Below are 15,900 nucleotides of genomic sequence, written 5' to 3'. Positions count from 1 at the left end.
AACTTTCTGGACACAAGTGAACCCATTAAAGATAGAAAGCCGTTAAGGCAGTTGAAAGGGAGTTTGAAGAAAGACTTGGTCTGTGGAGGAAAAAGAAAGAAAACAACTATTGCATAACCTCAAAGACATGTGAAAATCCAATTCTCTCTCCATTCTCAACTCTCCTTCAACCCCTGCGTACCCCTTTCTCCACCCAAACCATGGCCCGAGCCGGGGCCTTCGTGTGGGCATTTTTATCTGTAGTATTACTAGCCTTCAACACTAGCCATGGTGATGCTCTTGGGGTGAATTGGGGCACACAGGCCTCCCACATTCTCCAACCCAGCATTGTGGTTCGCTTGCTCAAGGACAATGGAATCAACAAGGTTAAGCTTTTCGACGCCGATTCATGGACCGTCAATGCCTTGGCTGGCAGTGGCATTGAGGTCATGGTTGGCATCCCAAACAAGGACCTGCAACGATACAATAGCTACAAAAAGGCCAAGCACTGGGTTGAGAAGAACGTTACCAAGCATCTGTATGACGGGGGTGTCGATATTAGGTGATGATGATCAATTATTATCCCTCGTCAAATTCTAATAATTTGTGTCAAGTTGGTTGTAATAATCTAAACATGTAGATATTATCCGTTCCAAATCAAATGGATTCCTTTGACTTAAAAATGTGTCTATATAGTTAAGAAAAAATCGTAAAGATCACGAGTTTATAGTGTTAGAAACTTTTTTCTTAATACGGGTTATTACAATCACTCCATATAAACACAAAATTATCGTTGTATCTTATAACGTTGTGAATCTAAAAACACTCAACATCCTTATTGTGTTTCTTGTATTTATAGGGTTACGATGTCACAACAAATGAGAACATCATTGTGTCCTTTATGTCCCATGGGAGGATTGTAGCACCAAATGGATAGACACCCTTTCCGGGTCAAATAAACTCTTGCATTAGGGTTGAAATTTGTTTTAATGTATCATTTGTAACATTACTTACTTTAAATCACATTGATAATGTCTACTTTAAATCTAATAAAACAACTATATATCTAAGAGGAAGTTATTGATGTCTAGGTTTCTAACGTCTATAACTTTTTCTCCCTCGTGACATGGGATATCACGATCATAGCTTAATATTGTCGTCTTTTTTGCTTTTCAGGTACGTGGCTGTGGGGAATGAGCCATTCCTGACAAGCTACAATGGTTCATTCCTGAATACTACCTTCCCTGCATTGTCGAACATCCAAAAGGCTCTGGACGAGGCCGGCCATGGCGACAAGATAAAAGCCACAATCCCCCTCAATGCCGATGTCTACGAGTCTGCCACCAACAAGCCATCAGACGGACAGTTCCGTAAAGACATAAAGGATCTGATGATAAAAATAGTGAAGTTGCTCCATGAAAAGAAATCCGCCTTCGTCGTCAACATTTACCCCTTTCTCAGCCTCTACCAAAACCCTGATTTTCCCTTGGACTTCGCCTTCTTTAATGGAGGTGGGAATCCAACAGAAGACAAGGGCGTCCAGTATACCAATGTGTTTGACGCAAACCACGACACTCTCGTTTGGGCCCTGAGAAAGGCCGGGGTTCCAGACCTGAAGATCTTAGTGGGGGAGATCGGATGGCCGACTGACGGCGACAAGAACGCCAATCTCAAATTGGCTAGAAGATTCTACGACGGGTTGCTGAAGAAACTCGCAGATGGCAAGGGGACGCCGCTCCGCCCTGGGCGCTTGGACGTCTACCTATTCGGCCTCATCGACGAGAACATGAAGAGCGTTGCACCGGGGAGCTTTGAGCGCCACTGGGGGATCTTCTTCTTCGATGGGAAGCCTAAATTTCCCATGGATTTCTCCGGGAAAGGCCTGGACAAGTTTCTGGAACCTGCTAAGGGAGTTATCTACTTGGAACCAAAGTGGTGTGTGTTGAATAGGGACGCCGTCAAGAACATGACGCAGGTGGAGCCTTTCGTGAACTACGCCTGCTCAAACTCAGACTGTACAAGCCTGGGATATGGGTCGTCCTGCAACAACTTGGATCAGAATGGCAACGTCTCATATGCCTTTAATATGTATTTCCAAATGCAGAATCAGGATGTGGAGGCCTGTAATTTCAATGGGATGGGGAAGATAACCACCAAGAATGCTTCAACGGGGACCTGCCTTTTCCCAGTACAGATGATGAGCGCCGGTGAGAAGCTGATCGGATATGGGGTTTCAGTGACTGGTTTTATGGGATTGGTGTTGTTTGGATTGTTGTGGTAGGAGGAGAAGCATGGAGACCATTAATGCTTTGTTTTTCCTCTTCTGATGGGAGAGATTTGGGGAGTATGGGTAGATTAAGATTGGGTGGGAGGAATGAGGAGCGAGGATGAATCGGAGGAAGGGGGAGTTGTATGTGCCTCTAAGCTAGCTAGCTGCACTGTAAGACATTCGATGAATGGCTTTTCCATGCTGGTGTTGATGGGGTTGGCATATTTGGCAAATTTCTAACATGAAAACAGGTCTTTTAATCCAATTTCATGCTATATTTAATTATTTTTTTGTGAGGGTTCTTTTTCCTTTTTTCTGTTCAAATTTGAGAAAACTCAAGAGAAAATGCAAAAGGAAAAAAATTGAAAAAATAGGCAAATTTAAATTTATATAAGAAATATTTCTTAAGCAGTTTGACAAAGCTTTAAAAAAAAATTAATAAAATTTTTTAATTTACAACTTATTTTAAAAAAGCCAAAAAAAATTTTGGTACGAGGGTTTTTATTTTTTTGACTTTTTGTTAAAAAAAAATTGTTTTAAGAATTTATGTTGTTTTTTTATTGTTTCATATTATAAATTTTTTTGTTGAATAAAAAAAGTTAAAATATTTAATTTTTTTTAAATAGAAAAATGACATATTGGTTTTTTTTAATGCTTAATAAAAATAAATAACCTAATATTTAATGCTATTAAGAATTAAAAGTTCTATTTAAAATTAAGTAAAAAAACAAATATCTAAGTGATTTTCTGCAAAATATTTTTAGAAAAATCCATTCAATTAAAAGTACTTCCAATTGCACTCTAAAATTACATTTGTTTGAAAAATAATTTTCTAATTTTTTATTTCAATTTTCTGAATTTTTTATTTTTTATTTTCATAAAAAATTTATGTTATTAAATAAACTATCTTTTAAAAAATGAAATATTTATATTTCTATTTTCTGAAAACTTGTAATTTAATTTTTCATTTCTTAAAAATTTATTTGATTAAAAAAGTAAAAAATATTTTTAAAAAATAAAATATGTAAAATATTGTTTCGGGTTCAGTTTTTACTTTTTTAAAAAAATATTATTATATTAAATTTGTTCATTATTTTTTATTATGTTTTTATTTTAAAATGTATAATAATATTTTTTATTTTAAAATGTATTGTAATTTTTTTTTACTTATAATTAATCCTCTAAAATAAATGGCCTTTCAATTTGAAATAGTTTCGTTCTAATAATTTTTATAGTTTAATAAATAAAAAAATAAAGGAAAAAAATGTATATTGGTGCAAAAGTTTGAAAATAAATTGCAAAATAGAGACTTCATAAAAATCATTCAAATTTCACGGACACCCAAATCAAAGATAGTTCAGACTTTTATATGCGAATGAACAAAATTTTGTTAATGGAAAAGTGGTTTTGAGAACTATCTTGGAAATCTTTGTCTAACACGCCCTAATTCTCTAAATTATTAGCCTTCAATTTCTTAATTGCATGTTGTAACATTTCAGTTTTTGTGATCATAATAATCGGTATTCGAATCATTGGGTTGAAGGGGAAAATTTGTTGATTTTCTAGAGTTGAAATCGAGCGTTCACATTGTGTTCTGAGTTTCAACTGTATTGCATCCACCAAGTGTTCGGTGATTGTTCCGTGAGAAGCCAAGAGCAGAAGGAGGAGTTCATTGGAGAGTGGGACATGGCGAACAGTAAATACGAGTACGTGAAGTCATTCGAAGTGGAAGACGAAGTCATGCCACCCAACCTGATCGTTGTTCGAATCGACGGCCGCGGTTTTCGCAGGTGAGGCGCTGAACTTCTGTTCTGAAGCTTAAGTATTTGAGAATCTAAGGAAATTGAAATGCTTGAGAAGGGCATGTTTTCGAATATAATTGCTGTTTTCTGGGGCAAAAAAAATTAAAATCGGAAAATATGTTTCATAAAGTTGTGTCCATATGAGGTCTTAGTCATCAATTCATCATCGGGGTCTGCTATGTTTTACTGCTATTTGATGGGCTTAGTTATACTTATTTGGGAACACTGTTCTCAATGAAGCTACTGGGGTTTTCTGAAGCGGGTTTGTTGTAGATTTGCAGCAATGATCACATCAAGGATTTTTTATTTTTTTTTGTTTGGTTAGATTTTCTGAAGTTATCAATTTAAGAAATCAATTTTTTTTGCAGTTGGTCTTATTCAATTCACACATATATGTTATGATTTGTCTTCATTTTGATGAGTTCCAATACATAAGATGACACTAGACTTTTGTTTCACTGACCAGATCATGCTATGTTCTGAATCTGCAATAAGTTGGGGTTTTAGGCAATAATGTTGCATTTGGAACTCTTATGATTTTATTTTTATTTCTTTGTTTTCAATTTTTGTTAGATTTTCTGAAGTTCATGAGTTTGAGAAACCGAATGATGAGAGAGCTTTGAATTTGATGAACTCATGTGCAGCTGCTATGTTAGAGGAATATCCAGACATAGTATTCTCATATGGATTCAGTGATGAGTACAGGTGGTGCAGTTTGTTCTTTGCTATTTAATCTCAATTTGCTGAACTTTATATGTCCATTTTTACATTATTAACTTCATCTATTTTGGTAATATGACTTGCAGTTTTGTTTTCAAGAAGACAACCAAGTTCTACCAGAGGCGTGCCAGGTTCTTATTCTGAATTTTCTGGCTTTAGGATATGCATGTACAATTGTTGTCTTTGGGAGAAAACTCATGTAGAGATGTGGGAGGGCAGGAGCCATTTTCTTTAAAGCTCTGACCACATCTTACACATTCAATGCCTTATTACCGACCTAATATAGCCCCTATATGCATGCCTCAGTGGCTCACTTTGACTAGAATTGACAATATGGACTGGAAGTAGAGCTTTTCCAGTCCAGCAATCTTAGTTTGTTTTATTTTCTTATGATGGAGGTTGCCATTTTGAGTTTTACTAAATTTGAAACTTCTTTTAGGTGAAATATTGACTGTTAACTCACTTCTAATACTGTCTTTCCAGCAAAATAGTATCCCTTGTTGTCTCTTTCTTCACCTCCATATATACCACAAAATGGAAAGAATTCTTCCCTCATAAGGAGTTAAGGTATCCCCCATCATTTCGTGCATGGGTCATATGCTGTGCATCAATGGAAGTTCTTCAAACGTATCTTGCATGGAGACAAAATGATTGTAAGTAATAGCCTCATGAGGTGGATAAATCAGTTTGAACACTCCAAATATTTATGTGTTTAGAACTTCTTCAATTGGTTCAGATTTTGTGGTATATAAATGTGGTTTTCCTTGAAGTATGAAATTCTGAAGGAAATGTTTATACAATATTGGGAATTCAATATATTGAAACTATCATTTTTAAATGCTTTTGGGAACTCAAGGCATTCAATCTATCATTCATGTATTCTGTTTTTTAGGTCACATCAATAACCAGTATAATACATGTTTCTGGATGTTGGTTAAATGTGGAAAGACTGAAGAGGAAGCACAAGAAGTCTTAAAGGTGCTGGTTTTATTTATTTATTTATTTTTATTTGTGTATATATATATATATATCCATACATAAGTACCTGTACTCACCTATCTTCATTTTGCCGCTTCTAACTCCTATTTCCATTGGATTTCTGATTTTTGTGTTGATTGATTCTTTACTTCTTCTGATTTTGGAAAATCTCTCTTCATGGTCTGCTCTTTTTTTTGGTAGTATAGCATCAATTGATTCAATTATTGTAGACAATTTTTGTTGGGTTCTAAGGGAATTTGTGTCATAAAATTGCATTTCATCATAAATAAGGACCAGAAATTTGTTTACCTGATCACATGATTGTATAACCATATTAAAAAAACGTAATTGATAGCATGAAGATCTGCATCTTTTAAGATTTTATAGTAAATATGGAAGGGGGAAGTGCCTTCTTTTCTTGTATATCCTTGAAGGATTGCTCATCCTTCTTGTATTTATCTTTAAAGATCAATTAAGTTGTTTTTTTCTGTTCAAAATATATATATGGAAAGGGGTAAGTAAAAGGATTATATAGGATTCTGGCATTCCTGCATAGTTTAAAGATAATTGGTCAAAATTTGTGTTTTCTGTTGTGTCATTATGAAGGTCTGCAGAGCTTGAAGGCACCTGTATGGCTGTATCATATAATTAGTCGTTTCAATGTCTTGAGGCCCTGATGTTCTCTTATAGTGTGGTCATAAAAAAATTTTTACATTGACCTTTTTCCTTATTATGAAAAATTGATTAGAAGAAAGAAAATGCTTCTGAAGTATAAGAATATCTGGCAATAAGTCTAAGCTGATAGCTGTAAAAAGAAAATAATCTATACAACAAATAAGCCCATATCCTAAGGGGAGCATGAGATGTGATCTTGACTTCTGTAAAATGTTTATATTTGACAGATAAAAAATGGTGTAAACAAGCCTTGTGTGTGGATGGATGTTACAAAGCCTTAATTATTAAGTTCTTAGTCAGGTTCAAAATGCACTCCTACCCTTTGACCCCAAAGGTGAAATATCTTGGAAACCTCCCTCTGGAATATGATCAAACTCTTTGGGATAGGAATTACAAAAATTTCCAATTTGTCTTATCTGGTTATGCATGTAAATATATTTTTCCTATGTATTCTCACCTATACAACCTTATTTCTTCCGAATCATGCACTAAGAATCGTTTTATAATAAATCCCAATATTTATTCCTTCTCATGTGGTGTCTGTCAACTCTGCAGGGGACTCATAAACAAGAAAAAAATGAGCTGCTTTTTCAACAGTTCGGGATCAACTACAAAAATCTTCCTTCCATGTTTCGTCAGGGGTCTTGTGTTTGCAAGACACAGGTTATATTCTATTGTATTAAATATTCTTTATCCTGTTACCTAAATCTTTTCAAGGTTCAGATTTTGTTTTCTAGGATATTTCAAACCCTTGAAAATGTGCATTTTGGGAGAGGATTTTGAGTTGGCTTGGTTTCACTTTTTCATGGTAAAATACATTTTGTGAAAAATGCTGACTCATCTGTTTATATGTTTGGAAATGTTGAAAGAGACATGATTGCAACCTCTTAGATCACAAAAATAATTTGCCATAAGTTCAATTAAAGCTAAAAGTACAGGTATAGATATATTTACAATAATTAGATGTGGTAAATTTATTTCTGATTTTATCTTAAAACAATCATCATAAACAAGTCTAATAAGTCGCACCCATTTATTTTCACCATTTTGATCTGCACGTGCTATCATTTTCATTCCCTTTGTATATGACTTCTAATTTGTAAAGCTGAAATCTTTCTTCAACATCATCCAGGTTGAAGCTATTGTGAAGTACAGTGAAAATGGGACACCTGTTAAAAGATTGCGGAGAAAGCCAATCATAGTTCATTCAGATAACATAGCTGCAAGAAGCTTCTGGAATGAGCACCCTTTTCTCCTCAAGGAGCTGGGTGATTTCAGAGAGGACATTAACAACATTAAACCTGAGTATGTTAAGTCCTTCCAATTTGAAAACAAGTTGATGCCACTTACTTGGATTGTGGTTAGAATCGATGGCTGCCATTTTCATAGGTGAGCTACTCATACTCTTTGCATAACTCTTTGCTGGTTGGCAAAGATCTTTTCCTTAGGTTATTTGTCGATTAAAGGAGTTAAAACTTAACCTTTGATGAGTCCCACCTTTAAATATTGAATGATCCTGACCTCTGCCCACTTGATGTTTCCTGGAAAGTTCAAGAAAATTTGTAGGGTATACAATCTTGAAGTTCTTACAGTTCGTAAAATTTGTATCATCCTACAAATTTTAAGGTTGCATGCAGAAGTTCTTGTTCCTCTTTATTGTAGAAGATAATAGAAATTTAACATTGCTGGACATTCGATTTTTAATCTTTAAAGTTTTGGGATAATTGGACAGTTCAGTATGTAGAATTCACCATGAGCTAAATGTAGGATTGATTGAAGAAAACTTCAGACAAGGAGTTCAATTGCTAATCAAATTTTTCTCAAATCTCTCAATTCACCCAGATCATTTCTTTCTATAACTATAAACAAATAGGTTTAATAGCCATTATAATTAAACAATTATATAATGTGCCAACATGAAACTAGTATGCCTATTAAAAAAAATAGTGAATCTGCATCCATGCTGAAAGAGTTGAAAAGTTTGAATGAAGACCCTGCAAAAACGAGAGAGTCCTCCACTCTCTTCTCTAGCCTTATGATACACAGCTTTGATGGCACAGGTTGGAACTAGTGAGCAAGTGCAGGGACTGAACTCTATATTTAAAGACGCGGTATGCACATCATATTCCATTAATTATGCTAATGCCTTGGATCCACAAAAAATAGAAACTCCATACTATCAATTTATGTAATCCAATGTGGAAAGGTACTTAACTCAATAAACCGTTGGTGACCACTTTCCATCATTGAGTCAACCGGTTATCTACTAACTGAATCAAGCATTCCTAACAACCTGTACTTTCACAAATATGGATATATGAGTTACACTTGCCCACTTTTCAGGAAAACCTATTGCACAGTTTGTTATTGAATATTTGATGGATGGATTTTTGTTTGCTTGATTGCCATGCTTAGAAACTGCAAGTGAAACTCAAGAATTCAGTTTTATGACTTTTGGTAGATTTTCTGAAGTTCATGAATTTGAGAAGCCGAATGATGAGCAAGCTCTGAACCTTATGAATTCATGTGCAGTGGCTGTGTTAGAGCAGTTTAAAGATGTCATCTTCTCATATGGGGTCAGTGATGAATACAGGTACTGCATTGGTCTTGTATGTTCTGTTGGTTCCACTATATGATTCTACCTATGTGTGATGACATTGTTCATGTTTTAATTTTCAGCTTTGTTCTGAAAAAGGATTCTCAGTTCTATCAAAGGCGTGGCAGGTTTCTCTTCCATCATTTCCCTTTTAGTCCCTTCAAATTCAATATAGTTTAGGCATACAATTTTAGTATATTGAAGTCAGGATGGGAAGACAGGAGGAAGCAACCTACTCTTCTCGGTCTTGTGAAATGTGACACTTGGTGCATAGGCAGACATTCTGAATGTGCTATTCAAGGGGTTCCCACACACAATGTCTTGGCATGAAGTATAATGAGATGTTTTATTCAGGAATATGCTATGATTGAGATATTTTTGTTCAGGAAATATGCTACAATTTGAGCAGTTTTTGCAAATTGCCTATAGTATGGTCCAGAAATCAAGTGGATTAAACAAAGTATTGGCAGGAAATTTTATGAGTGGGAACTTCCTTTGTGGTGAACCCATATGTATATGGATGTATGTCACATGTATAGATAGTGACCGAGATACAATTATGCTAGAGGTTCTTTGTGTAAAAGCCCCAGGGATATCTTCTGATTTTTTTGGGCATAGTGTATCCTGTTTATTTAAAAAGAAAAGAAAAAAAAAAGTTTTGAGGAGTAACTGGCCATATTAAAGCCTCGATTTGGCTAGTAAAGAATCCGTTTTTTTTTAAATTAAATGTTTTAGTTTGAACTTGTTAGGCCTGTGCTGTGAGTCTCTTTTTTGGCAGGAAAGGCATTCATGACCCAACATTCCTTTTGACACATTTTATAAAGCTTGCCAAACATGACTTAACAGTCTTTCCATCCATTACTTTAGATGCATTCTCTTCCTTATTGATTCAATAATCAATTGACACAAAAAATCACCTTTGCAGCGAAATAGTTACTGCTCTTGTATCGTACTTCACTTCCATTTATGTAATGAAATGGAAAGAATTCTTCCCACAGAAAGAGTTGAAGTACCCGCCTTGTTTTGATGGACGGGCTGTATTGTATCCAACATCTGAGATTCTCCGAGATTATTTGACATGGAGACAAGTTGATTGTGAGTAGCTGTCACTTTTTTTATTATTATAGAACTTGTAAAGCCCAACCAATCACTTACATATACAGTTGCTTAAAGTTTGAGTTTATTCACGCTCATCTCATGTTTGTAAACTTAATGTATGTATTCTGGCATTTCTCTTTTCGGATTTTCAGGCCACATTAACAATCAATATAATACCTGTTTCTGGATGCTTGTTAAGTCTGGAAAGAGCAAAAGTGAAGCTCAAGCCTATTTAAAGGTGCTAAATTCTATGCACACCACACTAGAAAAAGTTCCAGAATTTTTCATGTTTTTGATTTTGAAGAATGATCTTTTTGGGAAGATTTATTTTACAGGCATGCTTGTCTATCAGATTAATTTCCAAATACAGATTATTATCGTTGACTCTTTTAGTCTGTTTGGTTCAATGTGAACTTAGACGTTTAGTAAGCTTAGTTTAAGGGAAGTTCCTTCATGAGTGAAATTTTTATGTTCTGGCAACTTCTAGCTGTTTACCATTTAAACAGGCTGAATTTAAGCTTATTGTTCTCTTCTCTCTGACTAATATCATGGTCTTAAGTTAATTTGGAGCACAGACTCTATAAAAATCTAGGGGAACTGTGGAGATTTTTCTTAATGGAGCTGTAATATCCTGTTTTATAAGTCAGTTAGCTTCTGGCATTCCCCTAAATGAAGGGCAGGCAAAACAAACTCAAAACTATATATTGCCTATTGCATAATTAGCATAGATCTTCCCTAATGTCTTTCCAACATAGTTTCAAATTGGAGAACTGATGGTTTTGGCCAGAAAATAGTCTATTTTCATCCCTTGGTTATGGTATTTAATCCTTTTATTCAACAGGGTACTCAAGCACGAGAGAAAAATGAAGTTCTTCTCCAGCAATTTGGTATTGACTACAACACGTTGCCACTCATGTTCCGTCAAGGATCCTCTGCCTTCTGGAACGAGGTTAATTTTATCTCCTTACTGAAAACAAAACTCTCATGGTATAAGATGCCTTATACACTGCTAATGAGAATGTAGCTTGGACCATCTGGCTCAATCAGTAGAAATTTGGACCTACTGGCCTATATCTTGCCATGGCTGCTCATTGAGACAAAAACTCACAGCTTGATGAACATGCCATAGATCAGATAGATCATGATCATCACATGCATGACATTCTTTCCTATGCCTGAGTACTTGAAAAGAATTGTTTACTACTTCATGCTAACTCCCTTCTGGTTTGGTAAATTATTGCACTCAAAATCATTTAGTTGAGAATTAAGATCTTTTCAGCCTAATTATATTTAACTGTATGCATTAGAATGCCATATACATTTGCTACACAATATTAATCAATTTGCTCACTGCTTATGTCCTGCTTGTCCAGCATGCACATTCTTTCATGCATGGGATCATTCATTTAGTTTTCTTGAAGGTTATTGTTTTTTCCGGGAAAAAAACTAAACAGGGTGAATCAAGTCCTCCACATTGTTTATCTAGTACCGGTCCATTATTCAAAAACTTCACCCCCTAAATTGAAACATTATGCTTAATCTTCCACCTAGAAGAGGAAAAAGAAAAACGGGGCAAGCTTTTTATTCTACTAATGGAGTTGAAGGATGAGCTCTATGCTATTCTTCAGTGGATTTTCTTTAATTGTTGATGGTTTTGTATGCACCTATTTTTACCTTCCTGAGTCGAGCTGGATATGATTTCATTTGCAGGAAGAGAAGACTGGGATGTATGAGAACGGAGCTTCAGCTGAAAAATCTGGGAAGAAAGTTGTTGTGGAACAATGTAATATAATTGAGCAAAGTTTCTGGGAAGCGCACCCAAGCATCCTCAATGAGAAGCCCCACATGGTTTAAAGCATTTCTGGTTGTCAAAACCTGTAAGTAACTTATGATATATAAAGTTACTACAGGTAGGTGTTTGTATCTTTATAAGGTTCAAGTTCTACTCAGTAGATTTAAGTAAGCTTAGATCAGATATATGGAGGATTTAGGCCAAGAATTATAGTATTTATTTGAAAGTGAATTCCTCATATCAATAAAGTCCATACTTTTCCCTATAAATCCAAAAAGTTATTTCAAGTTATGTGTACAGCCTCTATTGCAGTGGAAACTCACCTGTAATTGTACCTAAGGAATGGCATTTAGAAATGGCATGTGGGAAGGATTTTTAAAGCTTGTTTTGAAATCTATTAGGAATAATTTTCAAAAAGTTGCTCTCAAAAGCTTTTTTGACAATTGTTTTTTAAAACATTACCAAATAGCTTCAAGGCAAAACAAGCTTCTTGTAGAATATACACACAAATACTAGCTGAACCTTGCTGCCCATTTTACAAACTAGGAGGTATTTCAACATATTGATTAACAATTAGCCTACTCTTCTTTTCTATACCTTTTAATGGTTGAATTCCCCATATTTTCACTCCTTGGTGTCTACATATACAACATATATTGCCATAAATTCTAGATATAAACAATTAAAAAAAAATGTAAGGAATTAAAAATCTGAGAAACGAAGGATGGGTTGCACTGTACATATGATCGGAGTATGCAATAATAATATATTTGTTGATAATATTAGTTAAAAATTTTCTGAAAGATTCATATGAAAGGTTTTAATAACATGTAATTCATGTTGAGTAGACCTTTGTTTTGTTGTGAGAATTGAGTTCTGATCATGATACCAAACCTATTGATATCTTGACAGCATTTTGATTAACTCCTCAACTTGAAGGTCCACCTGAGGAAACAGAGTCCGGTGGATGGAGAATGAATTCTGATGCCAGAGAAGAAAATCAATAAATTGATTATGTTGCTTTACCCTTTTGGAACTTTCTGAAGAAGGCTTTTTTACTAGCATGTTTACTTCCACTGTTGAGAATGTATTCAGAGCTCTAATTGCCTGATCCAGAACCAATGGGGAATGTACTCTGTTGTCTCTCAGAATCAACCTGAAACAAGCTTCTGGACATTGCCCAAAGGCCTACTTTTGTTCTGTGAAACAATCTGAAATCGTCTACCATTATTTGAAATCTTGGAAAACATTCGCTTCCAGTTAATGTTCCTTAACTTGGATCATCTTGTGCAGACTCGACCCATCTGGAATTCCCAGAGGTGGATCTCGGCACGAAGAGTTGTTCACTGTAAACATCTCCCATTCCTTAATTCCACACTCCTCCAAGGCAGACAGTAATCTTCTGCTTTCCTTCTCATTTGGATATGCCCCATCTGGACTCACCAGCACAGCCCCAGAATAAGACTGTCCGGCGGCTCGAGCAGCCCCGTTATAATGAAACAAGCCCCAGCTAAGATCATCAGGCACATCCACGATCGTCCAGAACTCATTTGAAACAACCCCATTATCCAAGACACTGAAGTAAAATGTCCCTGGAACTTTGCCTCTCTTAACCCGATACCTTCGCCTCCTCCACACCACCTTCCCTTCCAAAGTCTTCACCTGAAAGACTGGCTCATACCAGAACGAGCCCTTCGCCTTCCCCCTGTAGAACAGCTGGTACTGGCAAGGAAACTGATCGTAAGCTGGGTTCTGCCCTGCCACGACCCGCCAGCTCCAGTCCAGGCACCCCAGCCAACCAACGAAAAGATCTTCAGCAGTCTCATGACACAAGTCCCCCCCTCGAAACTTAGCCATTGGAGGGACATAAGGCTTTTCTGGGACCTTCGCGTCCAGCCCAAGACAATTGTTTTTCTGTAGCACACAGAGTGAAAACGCCTCCAGGTTTGGACTTTCATAGGAAGCAATGCACCGGTAATTGCACACCTGATCGACCGGGCTGCAGTTGTTCAAGCACTGAAGAGCCTTCCGGCAGTCAGGGTCCAGGAGGCAGTTCAGTATCTGGGGGCCGCACTTGGACACCATGCAGCTCAGGGTAGAAAAGCCCTTTGCTCTCAAGTTCTTCAGGATCGGCACAGGCCTTATATATGCATTGATTATAACCAGTATGCAAAACCTTATATCGTCAGAATTACACCGCTGCCATGCCTCAGATACTGTTTTAACTACTTCCGCAGATTCATTTGCTTCTTTCTGATAAATTCCAGCAATTTTGCCAAAGACATCCCCTTTGGTTTCAGTATGAACATAAGATCCTCCCAGTTTGTTTACCAAAGCAGGGGATGAATCAAAGCAGATTATGTTTGGAATATTCTCACAATTTGCTTGAACCCATTCGACTGATTCTTGAGTGGTAACGGCAACAATGACCATAACATCAGCCCGGCCTAATTCCATTTTCAGGGTTTCAACCGCATCAGCATTGGATTGATGGAGGTTGTCTGTAAACACAAGCATCTCAAATCCTTCATCCACCCATTTCAGCCTTTGTGCCTGTTTTAGAGAAGCCAAATCCATTATAAACAAGATTCATTAAACACTAATCCTCCATGATCCATCAAAACCCATTTATAATGGTTATTCATTTTCAGTAGCCAAAGTCCATTCATAGAAAATCCAAGCCCTACCCATCCGCATCTGTACAGGCTTGTTAGGCAATTTTTTCAAAAAATAATTATAATGATATGCTCCTAATTATATAGATATTGTCCTAGACCTAAGTCCACACAGTTTTAAAATGCATTTACATGATTAAAAGGAATTCATACATATTTAGTTTCAAATTCCACATCGACTTTAATATTATTTATATTGGTAGTTCATACATATTTAGTTTCAAGTCTCACATCGACTTTAATATTATTTATATTGGTTTTCTCTCAATTTTGCAGATATTGTCTATTCATTTGATACTATCCATAATATTTCACTAAGTGTAAATATTATCCATTTTAGACCCTTACAACTTTAAATATAGGCTATATAAGGTCGAATATTAACTTTGATATCATTTGTAATTGTAATAATACGGTCCCAAATTTGTAGAAATTGTATCGGACTAAAAAAGTCTCATAAATTTAATCATGGGTTTACACACATGTATATATATATACACACATATATAAACTAAAATTATTTAGTAATGAGCCCAAAATGTGTATTAGCACTCAGCACTTCCACCCATTGAAGAACCTCCCCTCTCATAAATTAAGCTATAGTATCGTATTAAATTAACACTTAAAATTTGGTTTGATGAGACGATAATAAGGTGGAAGTTTTATTTTCTCCGGCCCAGATTGTAAGATTCAGAATTTTAGATTCTTAATTTTCCTACATTTTCTCAGCCACCAAAGACATAAAGATACATTTATTACTCACAGTGTGAAGCATAACCTCCACCCATGGAGCGCATTTTAAAGGGCTGACGCTGCCATCTCCAACGAGAGCGACTATTCTCACCGGAGGAGCTAATTGGTCCGCCAGAGGCGTCTCATTCGTTTCCAAAACCGCCGAAACGGCACGAAAACTGGTTTTCCGGAGAGAAAACGAGGTGTCCGGGAAATAAGCCGTTTTTCGGCGCGGCAGGAGTGGAGGAAAGGCGGTGTTGGGGATGGGAGATTGGGGGTTTTGGAAGTAAAAAGCTGTTTTGGTTAGAAAATACGACGGTTTTAGCTCGAGAGCCATGGCCCTGAAAGTGAGATTACGATGGAACCAGTTTAGCCAAAAACATATACGTTATCCTCGACCAGGAAGTTACCAGAAGAGCCTCCAAACGACGCCGTTTTGGGTTTCCAATTTCTTGAAAAAAACGTCCACTAAATTGTCTTTTCCAATAAAAAATTATTTTTCGAGTTTTAAAAAAACACACATTTCACAAATCATTAATATTTTTTTTTTAAGAATTTGTTATAAAAATATATTATTTTTACAT

General features: G+C 36.0%; 3 protein-coding genes across 6 annotated transcripts; 2 read left to right on the top strand and 1 right to left on the bottom strand.

Annotated features, from left to right (window-relative positions):
- The first annotated feature begins 168 nt into the window (after positions 1 to 168).
- On the top strand, positions 169 to 2,533 carry LOC100242215 (glucan endo-1,3-beta-glucosidase 8). Its single transcript, XM_002275665.4, has 2 exons — positions 169 to 541; positions 1,156 to 2,533. Exons 1-2 carry the CDS (start codon positions 201 to 203, stop codon positions 2,258 to 2,260), a joined length of 1,446 nt encoding a protein of 481 aa, XP_002275701.1. The 5' UTR covers positions 169 to 200; the 3' UTR covers positions 2,261 to 2,533.
- Positions 2,534 to 3,528: 995 nt separating this feature from the next.
- Positions 3,529 to 13,168, top strand: LOC100264494 (tRNA(His) guanylyltransferase 1). Of its 4 annotated transcripts, XM_010654567.3 has the most exons (14): positions 3,531 to 4,038; positions 4,624 to 4,755; positions 4,857 to 4,901; positions 5,254 to 5,423; positions 5,663 to 5,748; positions 6,979 to 7,086; positions 7,556 to 7,812; positions 8,885 to 9,016; positions 9,103 to 9,147; positions 9,945 to 10,114; positions 10,270 to 10,355; positions 10,959 to 11,066; positions 11,828 to 11,994; positions 12,822 to 13,168. In XM_010654567.3, the coding sequence occupies exons 1-13, from the start codon at positions 3,935 to 3,937 to the stop codon at positions 11,969 to 11,971; spliced, it is 1,587 nt and encodes a 528-aa protein (XP_010652869.1). In that variant the 5' UTR covers positions 3,531 to 3,934; the 3' UTR covers positions 11,972 to 11,994; positions 12,822 to 13,168. The 4 variants fall into 4 exon arrangements, 3 of the variants coding, with proteins under 3 accessions (XP_010652869.1, XP_010652868.1, XP_010652870.1); XM_010654566.3 differs by lacking the exon at positions 12,822 to 13,168 and having other exon boundaries at positions 11,828 to 12,178; XM_010654568.3 differs by lacking the exon at positions 12,822 to 13,168 and having other exon boundaries at positions 3,926 to 4,038; positions 4,695 to 4,755; positions 11,828 to 12,178.
- Positions 12,664 to 15,682, bottom strand: LOC100259321 (uncharacterized). The gene is made up of 2 exons (XM_002275707.4): positions 15,348 to 15,682; positions 12,664 to 14,462 (listed from the first exon to the last, which is right to left on the bottom strand). The coding sequence occupies exons 1-2, from the start codon at positions 15,651 to 15,653 to the stop codon at positions 13,170 to 13,172; spliced, it is 1,599 nt and encodes a 532-aa protein (XP_002275743.1). The 5' UTR covers positions 15,654 to 15,682; the 3' UTR covers positions 12,664 to 13,169.
- Positions 15,683 to 15,900: the final 218 nt, after the last annotated feature.

This window comes from Vitis vinifera, chromosome 7, assembly GCF_030704535.1.
Source record: "Vitis vinifera cultivar Pinot Noir 40024 chromosome 7, ASM3070453v1".
NCBI lineage: Eukaryota > Viridiplantae > Streptophyta > Magnoliopsida > Vitales > Vitaceae > Vitis > Vitis vinifera.
This window is presented reverse-complemented; position numbering and strand designations above follow the sequence as displayed.